Genomic DNA, 17,201 nt, shown 5'->3' on the forward strand with positions numbered 1-17,201 from the left:
TCAACACATCCTTTAGCTGCCCTGAGTGTGGTAAACAGTTTCTCCACAAGCGGTCTCTCCAGAGACATGTAGGAGTGATAACGTATTCAGCTAAAAGGTCTTCTGGGTCATGTTTAAACCTTCACACGAGAGTCCACACAAGAGAGAGAGGTTTTGTTTGTGAGCCGTGTGGGCAAACGTTTACCTGTAAGACACGTTTAAAGAGTCACATGAGAGTCCACACAGGACAGAAGCCTTTCGCCTGTGAACTCTGTAGACAAAGATTTAGTCATAAGGCAAGTTTAGAAAGTCACATGACAGTTCACACAGGACAGAAGCCTTTTGTCTGTGAGCTCTGTGGACTAAGATTTAGGCTAAAGACAAATTTAAGCAATCACATGCAAATCCACACAGGACAGAAGCCTTTTGCCTATGAGGTCTTTGGACAAAGATTTAGTCATGAGACCCAGTTAAGCAATTGCACGAAAGTCCTCACAGGACCAAAACCTTTTGCTTGTGAGCTCTGTGGACAAGGATTTAGTCATAAGACAAGTTTAAACAATCACTTCACAGTCCACACAGGACTAAAACCTTTTGCCTGTGAGCTCTGTGGACAAACATTTAGACAAAAGACAAATTTAAGCAGTCACATGAGAGTCCACACAGGACAGAAGCCTTTTGCCTGTGAGGTCTGTGGTCAAAGATTTAATCAGAAGACACATTTAAACACTCACAGTAGAGTCCACACAGGACAGAAACCTTTTGCCTGTGAGCTCTGTCGACAAAGATTTAGTCATAAGACAACTTTAAACAGTCACATTAGAGTGCACACTGGAGAGAAACCTTTTGACTGTGAGCTCTGTGGACAAAAATTTAGTCAAAAGGGAAATTTAACCATTCACATGCGAGTCCACAGAGGACAGAAGCCTTTTGCCTGTGAGCTTTGTGGAAAGAGATTTAGCCAAAAGACAACTTTAAACATTCACATTAGAGTCCATACAGGACAGAAGTATTTTCCCCAGGGTGTTATTGACACCAGTTTGTAGGAACAGCGGCTGTCAGGAACTGTTTATGGTGGTCAGGTGTTGGTGATCAGATCGTTAGACTCATATCCTTTTTAGGGACAGAGAGCAGTGTTTTAAGTGGGCTGTGTTCAGCAGCATCATTACCGTCACTTCATAAACTCCCAGTATACCGGGACTTTGTGTACTGGTAGATTTATGAAAAAATATCTGTCTCTCCTCTAAACACCCGGCGTCTGCAGTCGTCGTCCTTCCCCTAGCGTGCCCCTCCCGTTGTGCCTGTCACGCGCTCCTTGAGGCATAATTTCAGATTCAACTGATCTGTTCTGTGGGGTACCCCAAGGCTCTGTTTTGGGTCCACGGTTGTTTCTGCTGTACATACACCCTCTTGGGCAGATACTTGATTCTTTTCGTAACGTCTCCTATCACCTATATGCAGATGACATTCAGCCGTACTGCCCCTTTAAGGATTCTGAGTTCTACAAACTGTCTGAATTACTAGGGTGTCTATCAGCTACCACCAGCTGGCTAGAAGATAACTTCCTCCAGTTAAACTCAGAAAAGACTGAATGTCTGATCATGGCCCCTGAGAGCATGCTTCCCCTGATTAGTCTGAAACTTGGTCATTTATCTTCTTCCGTCAGGACAAACTTAAGGAATTTGGGTGTTTTTGACCAACCAATGTGTCTTGAAGGTCACTCAAAAACGTTGGTCTGAAACTGTTTTTATCATTTAAGAAATATCTCCAAACTGCGAAGGTTGGTGTCAAAACATGAACTAGAAAGGATTATCCATGCCTTTATCTCCTCCCGTCTAGATTACTGTAACACACTCTTCACATGTTTTAACAAAAAAGCCCTTGACCGCCTTCAGTTGGTCCAGAACTCTGCAGCGAGGCTCCTAACTGGAGCAAACAGAAGAACACACATCACTCCTATTCTGACGTCTCTGCACTGGTTACCCGTTAACTTTAGAGTTCATTTAGAGTCCTGACTAGAACCTTTAGGGCTCTACATGGTCAAGCTCCTCCCTATATTACTGAACTGTTAAAGCCTTATGCTCCAACCCGAGCCCTCAGGTCCACCCACCAGAACCTTCTAGAAGTCCCAAAGACCAGATACAAAAGTCGAGGTGATCGCTCCTTCCAGAATGTTGCACCCCGACTCTGGAATGATCTCCTTTACCCTTACGCAGCGTTGACAGTCTGGACACTTAAAACACAGCTGAAGACCCTTCTATTTAAAGCTGCTTTTAACTAAACCTTTTATTTTCTTAATTTTAACTCAAATTTTCAATCTCACCTGTTTATGAAATTTAATTATTTTATGAGTTAATTTATTTCTGATGTTAATCTATTTCTATTTAGAGAGCATTTTGATTTTATGACTTTATGCTTTATTTTGTTCAGATCTATGTGAAGCACTTTGTGGTTCTGTCTGTGATGAGTGCTGCATGAATAAAATGTTCTTACTATTTTGCACAAAAGGTGCATCGCTGCTATGAGGCGTGCCGTCCATACGGCTTTGTCATCAGCTCAGGCAGAGGAGAGAAAAATAGTATTAAATATGATTTATGAAATGTATAAACTTTTACTTCTGTCTGACGTCTGGTTCATAGCCTTTAAACCAGTCCATGATAGCAATAGTTATTACTGGTGTACAGTGAGGAACATAAGTATTTGAACACCTTGCGATTTTGCAAGTTCCGCTGATGCGGCACAGAACCAGCTCATTTAACCGCACCTAAACCTTAACGTTTCACTATTTATAACCTTCCCCTCTCCCTCATCCTAACCTTAGCCCTCTTGCTACCTAAAACGTTACTCTCACTGTGATCAAGCGTCTGTTTCCCATGCATTCTGACTGAATTTTCATATTTGCCGCCCAAGAGGAACGTTAGAACATACCATCTGGCGAGGGGGAGGTTACACATACCCTCTACTTTTAACCTCCACCGTGGTAGTTGAAACCTCCCCCTCGCGTTGGCTCGGTCTAAACTCGACCAATGACGAGGCGGCTCCCGCGTTCACTTCATAGAGCTGATCGACACATCACTGTGTTCGCTAGCAAGATGGTTAAGGTTAGGATAGGGGTGAGGTACAATGAGCTTGTTTGGTGCCCTCGCTGCGGACATCCCATCACGTCAGTGTAACGCTGCATTGGGATCTGCAGTCAGAAAAGGGAAAAAGCCCTTTTCGCACATAAGTAACAGAAAAGGGCACTTTTGGCGTCAGGGGTCTGAGGCGGAGGGTGGCTGACCAAGCGTTTGTTTTTGACGCGCTGGGAGTGAGAATGTGTTGCAACACGATTTAACGTCAGTCGAGGAATCCGTCAGGGGTGTCCGGCTTCGCCACTACTTTTCATTATTGTAATGGAACTTTTAGCTATTTTCATGAAACACAATCCAAATATTCCAGCACTGAACTTGATGGGAGCCCCATTGATCATAAGTCAATTAGCAGATGATACTACACTATTTTTAAAGAACACTTCACAGGTTCCTCTCACACTAAATGAAATTTCATTATTTTCAAAGGCCTCTGGTTTGTACCTGAATATCAGAAAATGTGAATTATTAAATATTCATGACTGTGAACCCAGTATCTCTCTTAACATAGCTATTAAAACTGAAATTAAATATTTGGGTATTATAATCTCAAAGAATACAAATAATAGAGAAAATCTAAATTTTGAGCATATTACCCAGAAATCTAAAAAGAACCTAATCAGCTGGTTACAAAGAGACCTCTCCATCTTTGGACGCGTCTTACTTACCAAAACAGAAGGTATCGCTCGACTGATTCATCCATCACAATGCTTATATGTTTCCAATAGACTAATCAATAATATAAATCAAATGAACTGTAATTACATTTGGAGAAACAAGCAACATTATATTAGGAAGAATGATGTAGTGAAATCATTTGAAGAAGGAGGTTTGAATGTGATTGATTTTGAAGCAATGGATGGTTCCATCAAACTCAAATGGTTGCAGTCTTTCAAAAATAACTCAAACAGTATTTGGTTTTATTTCCCTAAAGTAATTTTCGAGAAGCTTGTTGGCATTGAATTTCTCTTAAAGTGTGACTTTGAAATTTCCAAAATACCTATTAAATTATCTAATTTTCATAAACAGTACTGGAAAATGATTTACAAGCATCATTTTTCTCCACATACAAATTCAGTTTGGAACAACAGATGTATATTGCTAAAAAGAAAATCCATTTGTTATAAGGACTGGATGGATCATGGAACTTGGACCGTTTTACACCTGTTAGACAATGATGGCAACGCATTATCGTATAATAAATTCATAGATAATTATGGCGTATCATGTACTCAAAGTAAATTCATTCAAGATGTGAAAGCCATTCCTCCTGCAATGATTCAGATGGCTAAAGCCAGTTTAACCTGTTCTTCCTCTATAATTCGTGAACTGTCCTTAATTATTGATGATCGTCAATTTAAAGGAAAGTCATGCAATAATAAATATTTAAGGACAATTCTAACCAAACAACTTTAAACTTCTCAATTCAAAAGAAAATATTTGTAATTCTAGGTTTTGATTAAGTATCTTTCTTTTCCAATTCCACCAAAAGCAAAAGAAAATCACTTTAAAATGTTAAATGCCAAATACCCGTCCAAGGACTATCTCCACAAGAAATTCAGTATAGATATGAACACATGCACCTTTTGCAACACTGATATTGAGACTACAGAGCACCTTTTTTATTCATGTTCCAGGTCTTTTTGGGATGATTTTCAGTACTGGTTAACCTCTAAAAATATTGACTGCCCTTCTCTAACCTTCCACGTAACAAGATTTGGCCTACAAACAGAAAATAAGAAAATAGAATTTGGGATTAAAAACTTATTTATAGTTGCAAAATGTTTCATTCATAGATGTCGCTTCTTAAGAACTACTCCGATTTTTGCTGGTTTTAAAAATGAAGTCCTTCTATTGAAGGCTTCATTAGATGAGTGTAAATGAAATAAAGCTCACATCTTACTTGAATTTTTGATGCTGCTTTTCAACTGATGTAGATAGACTGTGTGTGCGTACTTTATTTATTTGTTTTATTTCTGATACTTTATGTGGAAGGTCATTTAATGTACTTGTATGCTGCTTTCTGTTATTTCTGACCTGTACTGTTCTTTTCTGTTCTTTGTTCGATGTTGTTCTTTGTTCTTAACCACCTGTACTTGTTCATATCTTGTTGATTTGTAAGATACGTGCTGTATTTGTGAATTTGTACAATAAAAAAATTTTAATTAAAGAAAAGAAAATTTTCAGTCAAAAACAGTTGGCAGCACCGCTCCTGGCCGGTAGGTGGCAGCACCGCTCCTGGCCGGTAGATGGCAGCACCGCTCCTGGCCGGTAGATGGCAGCACTGCTCCTGGTCGGTAGATGGCAGCACTGCTCCTGAAGCTGCCTCCAGAGAAAGAGCACAGCTCAACACGGAGCTGCTGGAGGAAGGTTCTGGTAGGTGTCTGGGTGGATTTAGGTGTGTGTTAGTGTTTCTGCAGGCGGTGTGAGAGAACCAACAGCAGCTTTAAGTGTTGGACTGAGGCTGGGACTCAGGTAGGACTCCTCTAGACTCTGAACGGATGTGTACCAGGCTCAGAGCAGGGTCGCTACCGATGTGGTTTCTCACGGTAGAGTTAGCAAGACCCGCAGGCTGGACTTTGCAGCTCAGTAACGTCTGAACATAACAGCTAAGCAGGTAGAGAACAAGCTCCAACCTCCTAAAGAAAGCCGTCCTCTGCTCGCTGTAAAAACATGTTCTTCACATTCTGGTGAACCTTATTAAAATAGTTAATTCGTTGTTAAAGCTTCAGTGAAGTCGCTCTCAGAATACAAATGTGGAAACTCCTGAGAAACCTTTAATAAAAGCTTTTATCATATTTATCTAATTGAAGTTGTTTGTAGAAAATAAAAAAACTTTTTCCAATTTCCTGGTTCTGGACATCCTTAGCTCAACCACCTCGTAACACCTTGATGGGCCAAAACACACGTGGCTCATTAATTCAATGCAGAATGCTGTGGAACTTTGCTATGATGAACTGAACACATTTTATTCAAGTAAAACTTTATTTAAAACCCAGCTGCATCATTATTGGTCCTATTGGATGGTATGTTTTTGGTTTTCTTCCTTTTTACTAATTAAATACTGTTCTCCACGTTCTATCCGTCGTACTCCATCTTGGAATGCTAGCAAACAAACAGTGGGCGGCGCTGTCTCAAAAACAGTACAAGCCTGAATCTGCGGTCGGCCTGAATCTGCAGTCGGCCTGAATCTGCAGTCGGCCTGAATCTGCGGTCGGCCTGAATCTGCAGTCGGCCTGAATCTGCGGTCTCCGGGTCTGCAGCGATACCTTCCTCTGGTGAGCCAGCGCTCAGGGACCATCTGCCAATAGATCCACCAGAAACGGCTCAGATATTAAAACACACTGACTGCAGTGGGACCAGGTTAACACGCCATACCACTGCACACATGCTGACCACATTGCATCAGTTAGTTTAATCCAGTAACACGTTCGGCGATCCTTTATCATCATTTGGGATGTTCATTAGCTTCTTCATTGTAAACTGTAGTGACACCACCTATCTGCTCTCCATAGGGTGTCATGGTGGGTGGAAGTTTCCTGACCCGCATGAGAGAATCACACACGGGAACACAGGTAAGAAATTACAAAAAGTTTGTTAAAGAAACTAGAAGGGAAACTAAGGGCGCTGTTCCATAAGCGAGACAGGATGTTGTTTTGGTAGCCCTCCGGTTTATAATAGCAGCAACATTAACGAGACTGGGCCAGCTCTGTCTTAACGTAGCGACTCCCTTTATTGCCAAACTGCAACAACCCAACACACACACGGCACAACCACCAGGGGGTGCTGCATGAACGATTGAATTAGTCCTTACCATAACATCCCCCCTTCTGAGTACATTCTAACCCATGATGTTTCCGCATTATCCACTTTAATGTCAATACTAAAATTACTGCAACTTAACTTGTAGCTAGGTACTCCAAAGCTGTTATCTTAACTCAAATCTGTAACAAACATTTGTTGCGTTTACTTTTAACTATTATTTTATTTAACTGTGTGAACTTATTCTAACTATGAAGGGGGGGTAGACAACCCCGTCCTTCAACTGAGTGAGGGGATTATTCTGCCCCGGGCTGGTCACTCAGGTGCTCGAGGGTACCTTCTACCTAAATCAAAGTCCTTAAGGTACCTCGGCGGGTCTCTTTCTCTTGTAGGATAACTTCTTTCAGTAGTCTGGTCACATGGTGGTATAAGAGACTGCTGAACCTGGTTTGAAACAGGGCTGCTGCTGTTCTCTGGCAGGACAGGGACTTGTTGTTCAGTTGGTTCAGTCTTGGTCCCTTTTAGGGTGATGAGATGGCTCCTGTTTCGACGAAGACGCCCCTTTGGGGTCTCAACAAGGTAAGACCGTGGCGTATCTGCTCTGCCTGATATAGTCCCATTTGTTTTCATGTCTGTGATCCAAACTTGATCTCCTGGGTGTAGTCCAGTGAGGTCTTGTGCTCTGTGTCTGTTGTTGAACCATATCCACTGTTTTTATCTCTCCTTCCCTTCCCTCTCTCTCAGTTTAGCGATATCTGTCCAGCCTGGGTTGAGGCAGGATGGAAGTATGGGAACTGTGGTACGAAGTTTCCTCCCCATCAGAAGCTCTGCAGGGCTATGCCCATTGGCAAGTGGTGTGGCGCGATATGCCATAAGAGCGAGATATGGGTGTCTTCTTTCTGTAGAAGGCTCTTTACAGTTCTAACAGCTCGTTCAGCCTCACCATTACTCTGAGGGAATCTCGGGCTGGAAGTGGTGTGGGCAAAGCCCCACTCTGAAGCAAACTTTTGAAAGTGTTCTGAGGAGAATTGTCGGCCATTATCCGACCTTAACTCTGTTGGTATGCCGTGGCGTGCGAATATGGACTTTAAATGGTCAATCACTGCAGCTGATGTGGTAGAGGACAGCTTAGCTATTTCTATGTACCGTGAGAAATAGTCCACTACAACCAAATACTGGCTGTTACTCCACTCAAAAAGATCAGCACCAACTAACTCCCACAGCCGTGTAGGAAACTCAGTTGGCATAAGTGTTTCTCTGGGTTGCTGTCTTACCTTCGCACACGTCTCACAATCTGCTACCAGCTGTTGTAGTTGAGAGCTCAGTCCTGGCCACCATACCGACTGCTTGGCTCGCTCCCTGGACTTTACAATGTCCTGGTGACCTGTGTGCAGTCGTGTCAAAACATCTTTCTGTAATCTCTTTGGAATAACTATACGCATACCTTTTAGGAGGAGATCATTTTCGACAGTCAGGTCTCCTGCATGCTGGTGATATGGGAAACACGGGCCTGGTATTTTGAGTTTGTCTGGCCAGCCGTTCTTGCAGTAGAGTTTGATTTGTTTTAGTGTTTCGTCTTTGTCTTGCTGCTCTCTTATTTCCTGTAGTCTCTTCTCAGTTGCAGGAAGGCCTGAAATCACCTGGTGTGCATACAGGTCTATTTCGGCGCCTAATGTCTCGTCACAAACCATCCTTTCTGGTGCTCTGGACAGCACATCTGCAGTTGCTATGTGTTTGCCCGGGACATGTGAGATGGTGAAAGAGTATCTCATTAATCTCATTCTCAGTCTTTGAACTCGTGGTGGCAGTTCGTCTAAGTTCTTGGAGCCCAAAAGTGGTACTAAAGGCTTGTGATCTGTCTCAACATGGAACTCAATGCCTATAAGAAAATCAGAGAATCGCTCGCATGCCCAGGTTATGGCTAACGCTTCCTTCTCTATTTGAGCATACCTTTGTTCTGTGGGGGTTAATGCTCTTGAAGCGAAGGCCACTGGCTTGGTAGCATCATCCTCTTGTTTCTGAAGTAGCACCGCTCCTAGTCCATAGGAGGACGCATCAGCTGATACTGTTGTTTGTGCCTTGGGGTTGTAGAGTGCCAAGTTTGGTGGTTTACTCAGTTCTGCCTTAATGTTGTCGAACGCTGTTTGTTGAGCCTCACTCCAACACCACATGTTTTTGGTACTGAGCAGTTCTCTCAATGGCTGTGTTTTCTCTGCTAAGTGGGGAAGGTACTTGCCTAGATGATTAACCATTCCTAGGAATCGTCTCACTCCACCCACATCGGTGGGTGCCTCCATGTTGCTGACCGCTTTCACTTTTTCTGGGTCTGCTTTGACTCCTGTAGTGTCAAGGATCTGTCCTAGGAACTTGATTGAGGTCTTTGCAAACTCACATTTCTTGCTCTTCAATGTCACCCCTGCTTTTGTGAGCCGTTCGAGGACTGCGACCAGTCTCTTGTCGTGCTGGGTCTGTGTGTCCGCATAAACCAGGATGTCATCCATCTGGCAGACAACTCCGTCCAGTCCCTCCAAAAGCTGAGACATTCGTTTTTGAAAATGTTCAGGGGCTGAGGATATGCCGAAACAGAGTCTATTGAAACAGTACCTTCCGAATGGTGTGATGAAGGTTGTGAGAAGAGCTGACTGCTTGGACAAAGGTATTTGCCAGAAACCTGAGTTAGCATCGAGTTTTGAGAACACCTTTGCACCCGCCAGCTGTCCTAGTGTGTGCTCAACTGATGGCACCATGTGTCTCTCTCTTTTCACAGACTTGTTCAGTTTGGTCAAGTCCACGCACACACGCACTTCGTCTCTGTTTGGTTTAGGCACCGGAACCATTCCTGCACACCAGTCAGTAGGCTGCTCCACTCTGGAGATTACTCCCAACTCTTCCATACGAGCAAGCTCTCTTTTGACTTTGGGCAACAGGGGAAGCGGGACCCTTCTGGGGGTTGACAGGGCGAATGGCTTAGCGTCCGCTTTAAGCTCAATTTTGTATTCCCCCTCCATTCGGCCTAACCCGCTGAATAGTTTTGGAAACTGCAGCTTTACCGCCTCTACTGAAGTGAGGGGCACTGCTTCTACTCTGGCCACTAACCCAAGTGCTACACATGCTGAGCGGCTAAGTAATCCTCCCGTCAGATCTGCTACTACATACACAGGCTGTACTGTAGTTTTGCTTGGAGTGCTCAGTTTAGCAGTAAATTTCCCTCTAACTGCTAGTGGAGACATTCCTGCCCCATACAGTTTCAGATCTGTGGGTTGCAGCTGTGGTTTTTGTGCTAGAGCATTGTACTCTTTTTCAGGCAAGACGGTTACATCCGCCCCTGTGTCAATCTGGAGCCAGCAGTCTACATTGTTAACTTTTATTTTGGTCAACCACACATCCTCAGCTCTCTCTGAGGCTACTGTTCCCAAAAATGCTACCTCTCTTTCTACACTGTCACCACCTGCTGCCCGTATTTCTCCAACTGCCCCAGACCTGCACACTTTTGCATAGTGACCTTTCTTTTTACACTGATTGCAGAGTACCTCTTTGGCTGGGCACAGGTTCTTGCTGTGAAAGGGTGTTTTCCACATCTGTTGCATTGGCTTTTCACATTCTTCTCTGTGTTTTGTGGCATAGACTATCTTGGTTTGAAGTGTTTTACTTTTGCTTTAATGATGTCCACATTACAAGGATTTTCCTGCTTGAAGTTGTTTTTAAGAAGATCCTGCTGCTTCTTAACAAGCTCACTTTGACGAATCCGTATCACTGCTTTTTCTAACGTGAGCTCTGCGTCCATTTGCAGTTGCTCCGAGAGCCTCTTGTCTCTTATTCCGACCGCGAGTCTGTCCCTTATCATTTCACTGTGCAGCGCCCCGTAGCCACAATGCTCAGCCAAGGCATATAGGGATGAATAAATCCATCTGCAGTCTCTCCCGTTTCTTGCTGCCTTTGGTTGAACTTTGCACGTTCAAAGCTAACATTTCTTCTGACTACGAAGTGTGCCTCAAGTTTATCTTTAAGAGTGTGGTACTCACTCGCCTCCTCCTCGGTCAGGTTCAACGAAGTAATCACGTCTTCAGCTTCATCGCCCATTGTATATATCAGAGTGTTAACCTGGTTTTCGTCCGATTGTAGCTCGAGTCCGGATGCTATCCTGAACCTCTCAAAGCGTCGGATCCATTTTGGCCACTCTTCTGGCTTTGAAAAGTCGAACTTCGGCGGTGGTGATACCTGGAAAGCTGTCAGCGCGGCTGCCATGCTGCTAATCGCCAGATGCTAGTTAGCGTTTGCTAATTTGTTAGCTTAGCTCTTACTGTGGCTGTTAATGCCCACGTGCAAGGTGAGTCCTCTCCGGTGAGAAAGCTTCCGTTGCCTTGACGTTCTTCCCTCAAGAGCACTTCTGACACCATGTTTTGGTAGCCCTCCGGTTTATAATAGCAGCAACATTAACGAGACTGGGCCAGCTATGTCTTAACGTAGCGACTCCCTTTATTGCCAAACTGCAACAACCCAACACACACACGGCACAATCACCAGGGGGTGCTTCATGAACGATTGAATTAGTCCTTACCATAACAGATGTAACTCCGGGTCTAAAACAGAAGAATAAACGGGGTGAGAAACAGGAAACTGAGAACCAAGAGAATAAAGTGGAATGATCTTACGGTGCTGGGCTGAGAATGGGCTGAAAGGGGAGGCAAGTCAGGTCTGTGCAGAGAGGGGTCAGGCGGGGGCGAGTGGTTGATGGTTGAGGAGGATCCAGGGCAGGTGGACAGTGGAGAGCAGACGACCAGGGGAGGTGAGCGACGTTGAGGCAAACTGAGACGAGGATCCATGGCAGATACTGCGGTAAACAGGGAGGGCTGAATAAGCACAGGACAAAACGCACAGGATACAGAACTAATCCGACTGGGCGGGATGTGGCTAGAGGTTACGCTACGTGAGAGTATCAACCGGCGCTGAAGTGTGGCAACACCGCTCCTTAAATCCCCTGGCCATGCTGATGGGAAATCAGCCGCAGCTGACACTCCGACACGCCCACCTGCAACAAACTTAGAGGAGCAAAACAAGATGAGAAGACAGCAGAACCACGACATAGGGAGCCTAATCTCCTCCCTCTCCGCTCGGTTTAAGGGTCCCTGAGCGGGGCGAAATCAGCCTTAGAGCCAGGATCACACGCGTTAGACTGCAATTTAAATAAAAAGCAATGATGTGTGTTTGGACCAGTCCAGGCACAAACTTGCCTTTCAACTTGTAAAAGTTCGTAAGTACTATGACTACGAGTCACACATTGGCGTCACCACATAGTCCTCCCCCTAGCATAGCTGCTACTCACCACATGACCAGATTTATGGTGGTTCTTTCCTCCTGAAGGAAGGATTTGAGGGTCGCTGAACTTTCAGCCATTTTTCTTCCGTTTTTCTCCGTGTCTGGTTGAATGAAGTCACTTTGGTGATGCACAGTTGTAGTCCTGCACGTTTTCACACAAAACCTGAAACAACCGTCTGAAAACGAGCGCGTTTTTGGCATGAAAATGCGTCTTTAAAATAGACTAACATTGTATATGAAGTCCATGGCACATAACAAGCGGGGTTAGAAAATAGCCTTTTTAGCCCCGTTGACTTGCGTTCGTTTCCTCGTTCTTGCGGGGACCCGTGGTCCAGAAGTAGATGGGCGTGTCTTAGGGATGGGTACCTTTGACATTTGAATCGATCCGGTACTAATTCCCGGTACCTACGAATCGATACCGGTACTTAACGGTACCAATTTTCGATACTTTTGAGTGTTTATTATTTTAATTATCTTTTATAATTAAATATATATTTTTCTCAATATATAACAATATTTGATAAATATCACGATAAATAACATACAACTGTTTGTATTTTAACATCGTCCTTGTATTTTTGTAAGCTGATAATTAAACTGAGGCAAACATCTTTACTGTGAACTAAATTTACTGTGTATCTTCATTCCTTTTGCCGTCCTTTTTCAATTGATTTTTCCTACTGGGAAGTTAGAATTTCCGAGGAGAAAGCGAATGCACCATTAGATGATAACAATGGTGGCAATGGAAGCTAACGTATCAAGCTAGCATTATCTTAAACAGTTTATTTAGCTGCTGGAGCAGATTTAAACGATGATGCCTCACACTTAAATCGTTGTCGCTGGTTCCATCTTCACCCAATCACCCGTCGCATTTAAAAAAGTGAAGCCAAACTTTAGAGTGCGTTCATGTTCTTCTAGTCGGAATTTCGGAGTTCCGAGGAGAAAGCGAACGCACCATTAGTGAAACGGAAGCTAACATATCAAGCTAACGTTATCTTAAACATTTTATTTACCTACCGGAGCAGATTAAGATGAGGATGTCTCACTTAGATCGTTGTCTGTTGCTGGTTTCATCATCACCCAGTTACCCATCACATTTAGTGAAGTGGACCCAAGCTTTAGCGTGCGTTCTTTTTACCATGCTGCTCTGTTTACAACTGGCTCGCAGCGACCGACGACATAACGCTCTTGCGCATGCGCAGCTATCTGGGCAAGTTCTCATTGTGAAGGACGGGTACCGAAATGAGGCACCGTTTCAAATGAAGTGAATCGGTGCTCGGTTGGTACTGTGGAATTCGGTCGGTAACTTAAAAAGTACTGAATTTGGTACCCATCCCTATATACTACACACTTAACTTAACTGCTTCTGAAGATCATTCCCTACCTGCAGTGTTGCAGCTATAATCGCTATATCTATAGTTACAAAGTAAGAGAGACGTGGACTTAGTTCACGTAATTTAGCTAGCATCAGTCCACACTGCCGCAGGCTCGGATCGAGTGTGTGTGTGTGTGTGTGTGTGTGTGTGTGTGTGTGTGTGTGTGTGTGTGTGTGTGTGTGTGTGTGTTGTCTTCTCCATCCCCAGTGAGTCGTGGAGGATGGCTGCTTATACTGAGCCAGGATCCTCTGAAGGTTTCTTCCTGTTAAAAGGGAGTTTTCCTCCCCACTGTCGCTACATGCTTGCTTAGTATGAGGACCGCTGTAAAGACTCTGACACTAGTCAGTGACTTGATGTGACCTGCTGGGTTCCTTATATAAGAAACTTGTTACTGATCGGCTTAATGACCTGACCTGTACTGGAATGTTTACTGTGTGAAGGTCCTTGAGACGACTCTTGTCCTGATTTTGCGCTTTATAAATAAACTTGAATGTCTACAACACTATTAGATACTCATTTATACAGTTTATCAGCCAAAAGAATAGTTGGTTTGGGTGTTACTTGCTCTTTAAAGCAATAATATTACTGTTAAATGTGTGAATAGAAAGTTACAGCATTCAGTAATTCACTGTGTTTCTGTTTTTCCTACAGGTGTTAAAATAATGGCGCTGGTTAAAGAAGAAGCTCATGAAGAACAGAGTGCTGGTGAGGACCAGCAGGAACCAGAACACCTTCACATAAAGGAGGAACAGGACGACCTCTGGACCAGTCTGGAGAGAGAGCAGCTACATTTGAAGGAGGCTGATGCTGCCAGATTTCTATTCACTGCTGGTTCTATAAAGAGTGAGGATGATGAAGAAAAACCTCTCGTCTCACAGCTTCATCAGCAGCAAACAGAAGACCGAGATGTTCCAGCGAGCAGCTCAGCTGACCATGTGACAGCAGAAATGACAAGTCATTTAGCAACAAGGTCTTCAGGCTGTTGTGTTAGTAAGGAATGTGTTATAGTGAAGCAACATGCAGACTCATGTAGGGAAGTCCAGAAAAAGACTAAAACGTTTAGTTGTGATCACTGTGGAAGAGAATTTATAGGAAAATCAAGTTTAAACAGTCACATGAGCATCCACACAGGACAGAAGCCTTTTGCCTGTGAGCTGTGTGGACAAAGATTTAATCGAAAGACACATTTAAAAGATCACATGAGAACCCACACAGGACATAAGCCTTTTGCCTGTGAGCTGTGTGGAGAAAGATTTAACCAAAAGACAACTTTAAAAGATCACATGAGAACCCACACAGGACAGACGCCTTTTGCCTGTGAGCTCTGTGGAAAAAGATTTAACCGACGAACAAATTTAAGCAGACACATAAGAATCCACACAGGACAGAAGCCTTTTGCCTGTGAGCTGTGTGGAAAAAGATTTAAACGAAAGACACATTTAAAAGATCACATGAGAACCCACACAGGACAGAAGCCTTTTGCCTGTGAGCTTTGTGGACAAAGATTTACCCAACGAACAAATTTAAGCAGACACATAAGAATCCACACAGGACATAAGCCTTTTGCCTGTGAGCTGTGTGGAGAAAGATTTAACCAAAAGACAACTTTAAAAGATCACATGAGAACCCACACAGGACAGACGCCTTTTGCCTGTGAGCTCTGTGGAAAAAGATTTAACCGACGAACAAATTTAAGCAGACACATAAGAATCCACACAGGACATAAGCCTTTTGCCTGTGAGCTGTGTGGAGAAAGATTTAACCAAAAGACAACTTTAAAAGATCACATGAGAACCCACACAGGACAGAAGCCTTTTGCCTGTGAGCTGTGTGGACAAAAGTTTAGTCAAAAGACAACTTTAAAAGATCACATGAGAATCCACACAGAAGAGAAACCTTTTGCCTGTAAGCTCTGTGGAAAAAGATTTAACCGACAAACAAATTTAAGCAGACACAGAAGAATCCACACAGGACATAAGCCTTTTGCCTGTGAGCTGTGTAGACAAAGGTTTAAACAAAAGACAACTTTAAAAGATCACATGAGAATCCACACAGAAGAGAAACCTTTTGCCTGTGAGCTGTGTGGACAAAGATTTACCCAAAAGAGAAATTTAGACACACACATGAGAGTCCATACAGGACAGAAGCCTTTTATATGTGAGCTCTGTGGACAAGGATTTAGTCAGAAGAGAAGTTTAAACAATCACACGAGTGTCCACCCTGGTCAGAAGCCTTTTGGTTGTGTAACTTGATGTAAGTGGTTACTTTTAATAAATGATCAATAAGATGTGATATTCCATATAAATATGAAATATCAATATTATTGATCTTTTGAAATTTTTATCTAAAAGGAAACCAGGTCATTTTGGTAGTTCGGGGAAATCTCACCTTCGTGAAATTTTGAGACTGAGCGAAAAATAGTTTCTAAAAACAAATTTAATACTAGATTTCTACTACTGTGTGGACGACGGTGGCACAGGAGTAAAGTGCTCACCCCGTAATCGAAAGGTTGCAGGTTCGAGCCCCCGCTTAATCTGTCGCTGTCGTTGTGTCCTTGGGCAAGACACTTCACTCACGTTGCCTGCTGGTGGTGGTCGGAGGGACCGGTGGCGCCAGTGCTCTGCAGCCTCGCCTCTGTCAGTGCGCCCCAGGGCAGCTGTGGCTACATCGTAGCTCATCCCCGCCAGCGTGTGAATGTGTGTGTGAATGGGTGAATGAGTGATTGTGTTGTAAAGCCCCTTGGGGGGTTCCAGGACTCTAGAAGGCGCTATATCAAATACAGGCCATTTACCATTTACTAATGATGACACGGAACAAATGATGATAAATTATGGTTGAAACAAGATAACTGGGACAATGAGTGAAATGATGGAATGTGTACTTAGATGTTATGTAGCAAAACCAAGTGTCTTAGAAAATTGTGATGTCTGGGTTGTAAAATACGTCTGAATGTATGGTTTAACAATCTGAATTAAAAACACCATCCCACGCCAGTTGTGCAGAATCTACGAGTCCTTGTGGTGAAGGCTGCCGGTGATCCAGCGGTAGGAGAAGTTGATACAAACTGCCAGTAGAGTTGACTTCTGTCGGCGCTGGACTGACCATAGGGCATAGCGGGCAACTGCCCGCTGGGCCAACCCTTTCATCTTTTATGGGCCGGTGTTTTTTTTTTTTTTTTTTTTTGGCCTCTAGTTGTTGCGGACAATTTGTCCGCGCCGCGCCCAAGTAGGTGGATTGGCCAATTGGTCATAATACACTCTGGGCTGGACCAATAGCCAGAGGTCTGATGCACCCGCCAGTTGTTTGAGTGTCAGTAAACAGACAGACGAGCTTAACAAAATGGAGAACAAACAACGGAAAGGAGGAGCGGAGAAAATTCGACTAAAAAAGAAACTGGCCCTTCAGACAGATGCTGGTACATGTGTTAAAATCTCACAGTTGTTAGGTAGTGAAGGTTCAAGTAAAATCAATTTAGGAAGTGATGGAGCCTCAGCCCAGCGACAGGCTGGAGAAGAAAAGAGGGAGGAGGAGGAACCCGAGCCTGTCCAAGTGGCAGAACCGAATTTCAGGTAAGAAGTTATCTGGGTCAAATATAAGCCAAGTTCAGGTGTAGTTTACTGACATCGCCCTGCTTGCTAAC

At 43.6% G+C, this 17,201-nt stretch overlaps 1 protein-coding gene across 7 annotated transcripts in view; it reads left to right on the plus strand.

Annotated features, from left to right (window-relative positions):
• LOC129162178 (oocyte zinc finger protein XlCOF6) overlaps positions 1-16,554 on the plus strand; it is an 849,318-nt gene extending 832,764 nt beyond the window's left edge. For 4 of the 7 annotated variants that reach the window (XM_070548498.1, XM_070548495.1, XM_070548496.1 and 1 more), the window contains 2 exons: positions 6,623-6,682; positions 14,213-16,554. In XM_070548498.1, the coding sequence (XP_070404599.1) occupies positions 6,623-6,682; positions 14,213-15,813 (1,661 nt within the window). In that variant the 3' untranslated portion in view covers positions 15,814-16,554. Of the gene's footprint in view, positions 1-1,023; positions 5,583-6,622; positions 6,683-14,212 lie in introns of those variants that run through there. The other 3 variants (XM_070548499.1, XM_070548502.1, XM_070548500.1) reach the window with 3 other exon arrangements.
• Positions 16,555-17,201: the final 647 nt, after the last annotated feature.

Source organism: Nothobranchius furzeri, chromosome 2 (genome assembly GCF_043380555.1).
Source record: "Nothobranchius furzeri strain GRZ-AD chromosome 2, NfurGRZ-RIMD1, whole genome shotgun sequence".
Classification (NCBI taxonomy): Eukaryota; Metazoa; Chordata; class Actinopteri; order Cyprinodontiformes; family Nothobranchiidae; genus Nothobranchius; species Nothobranchius furzeri.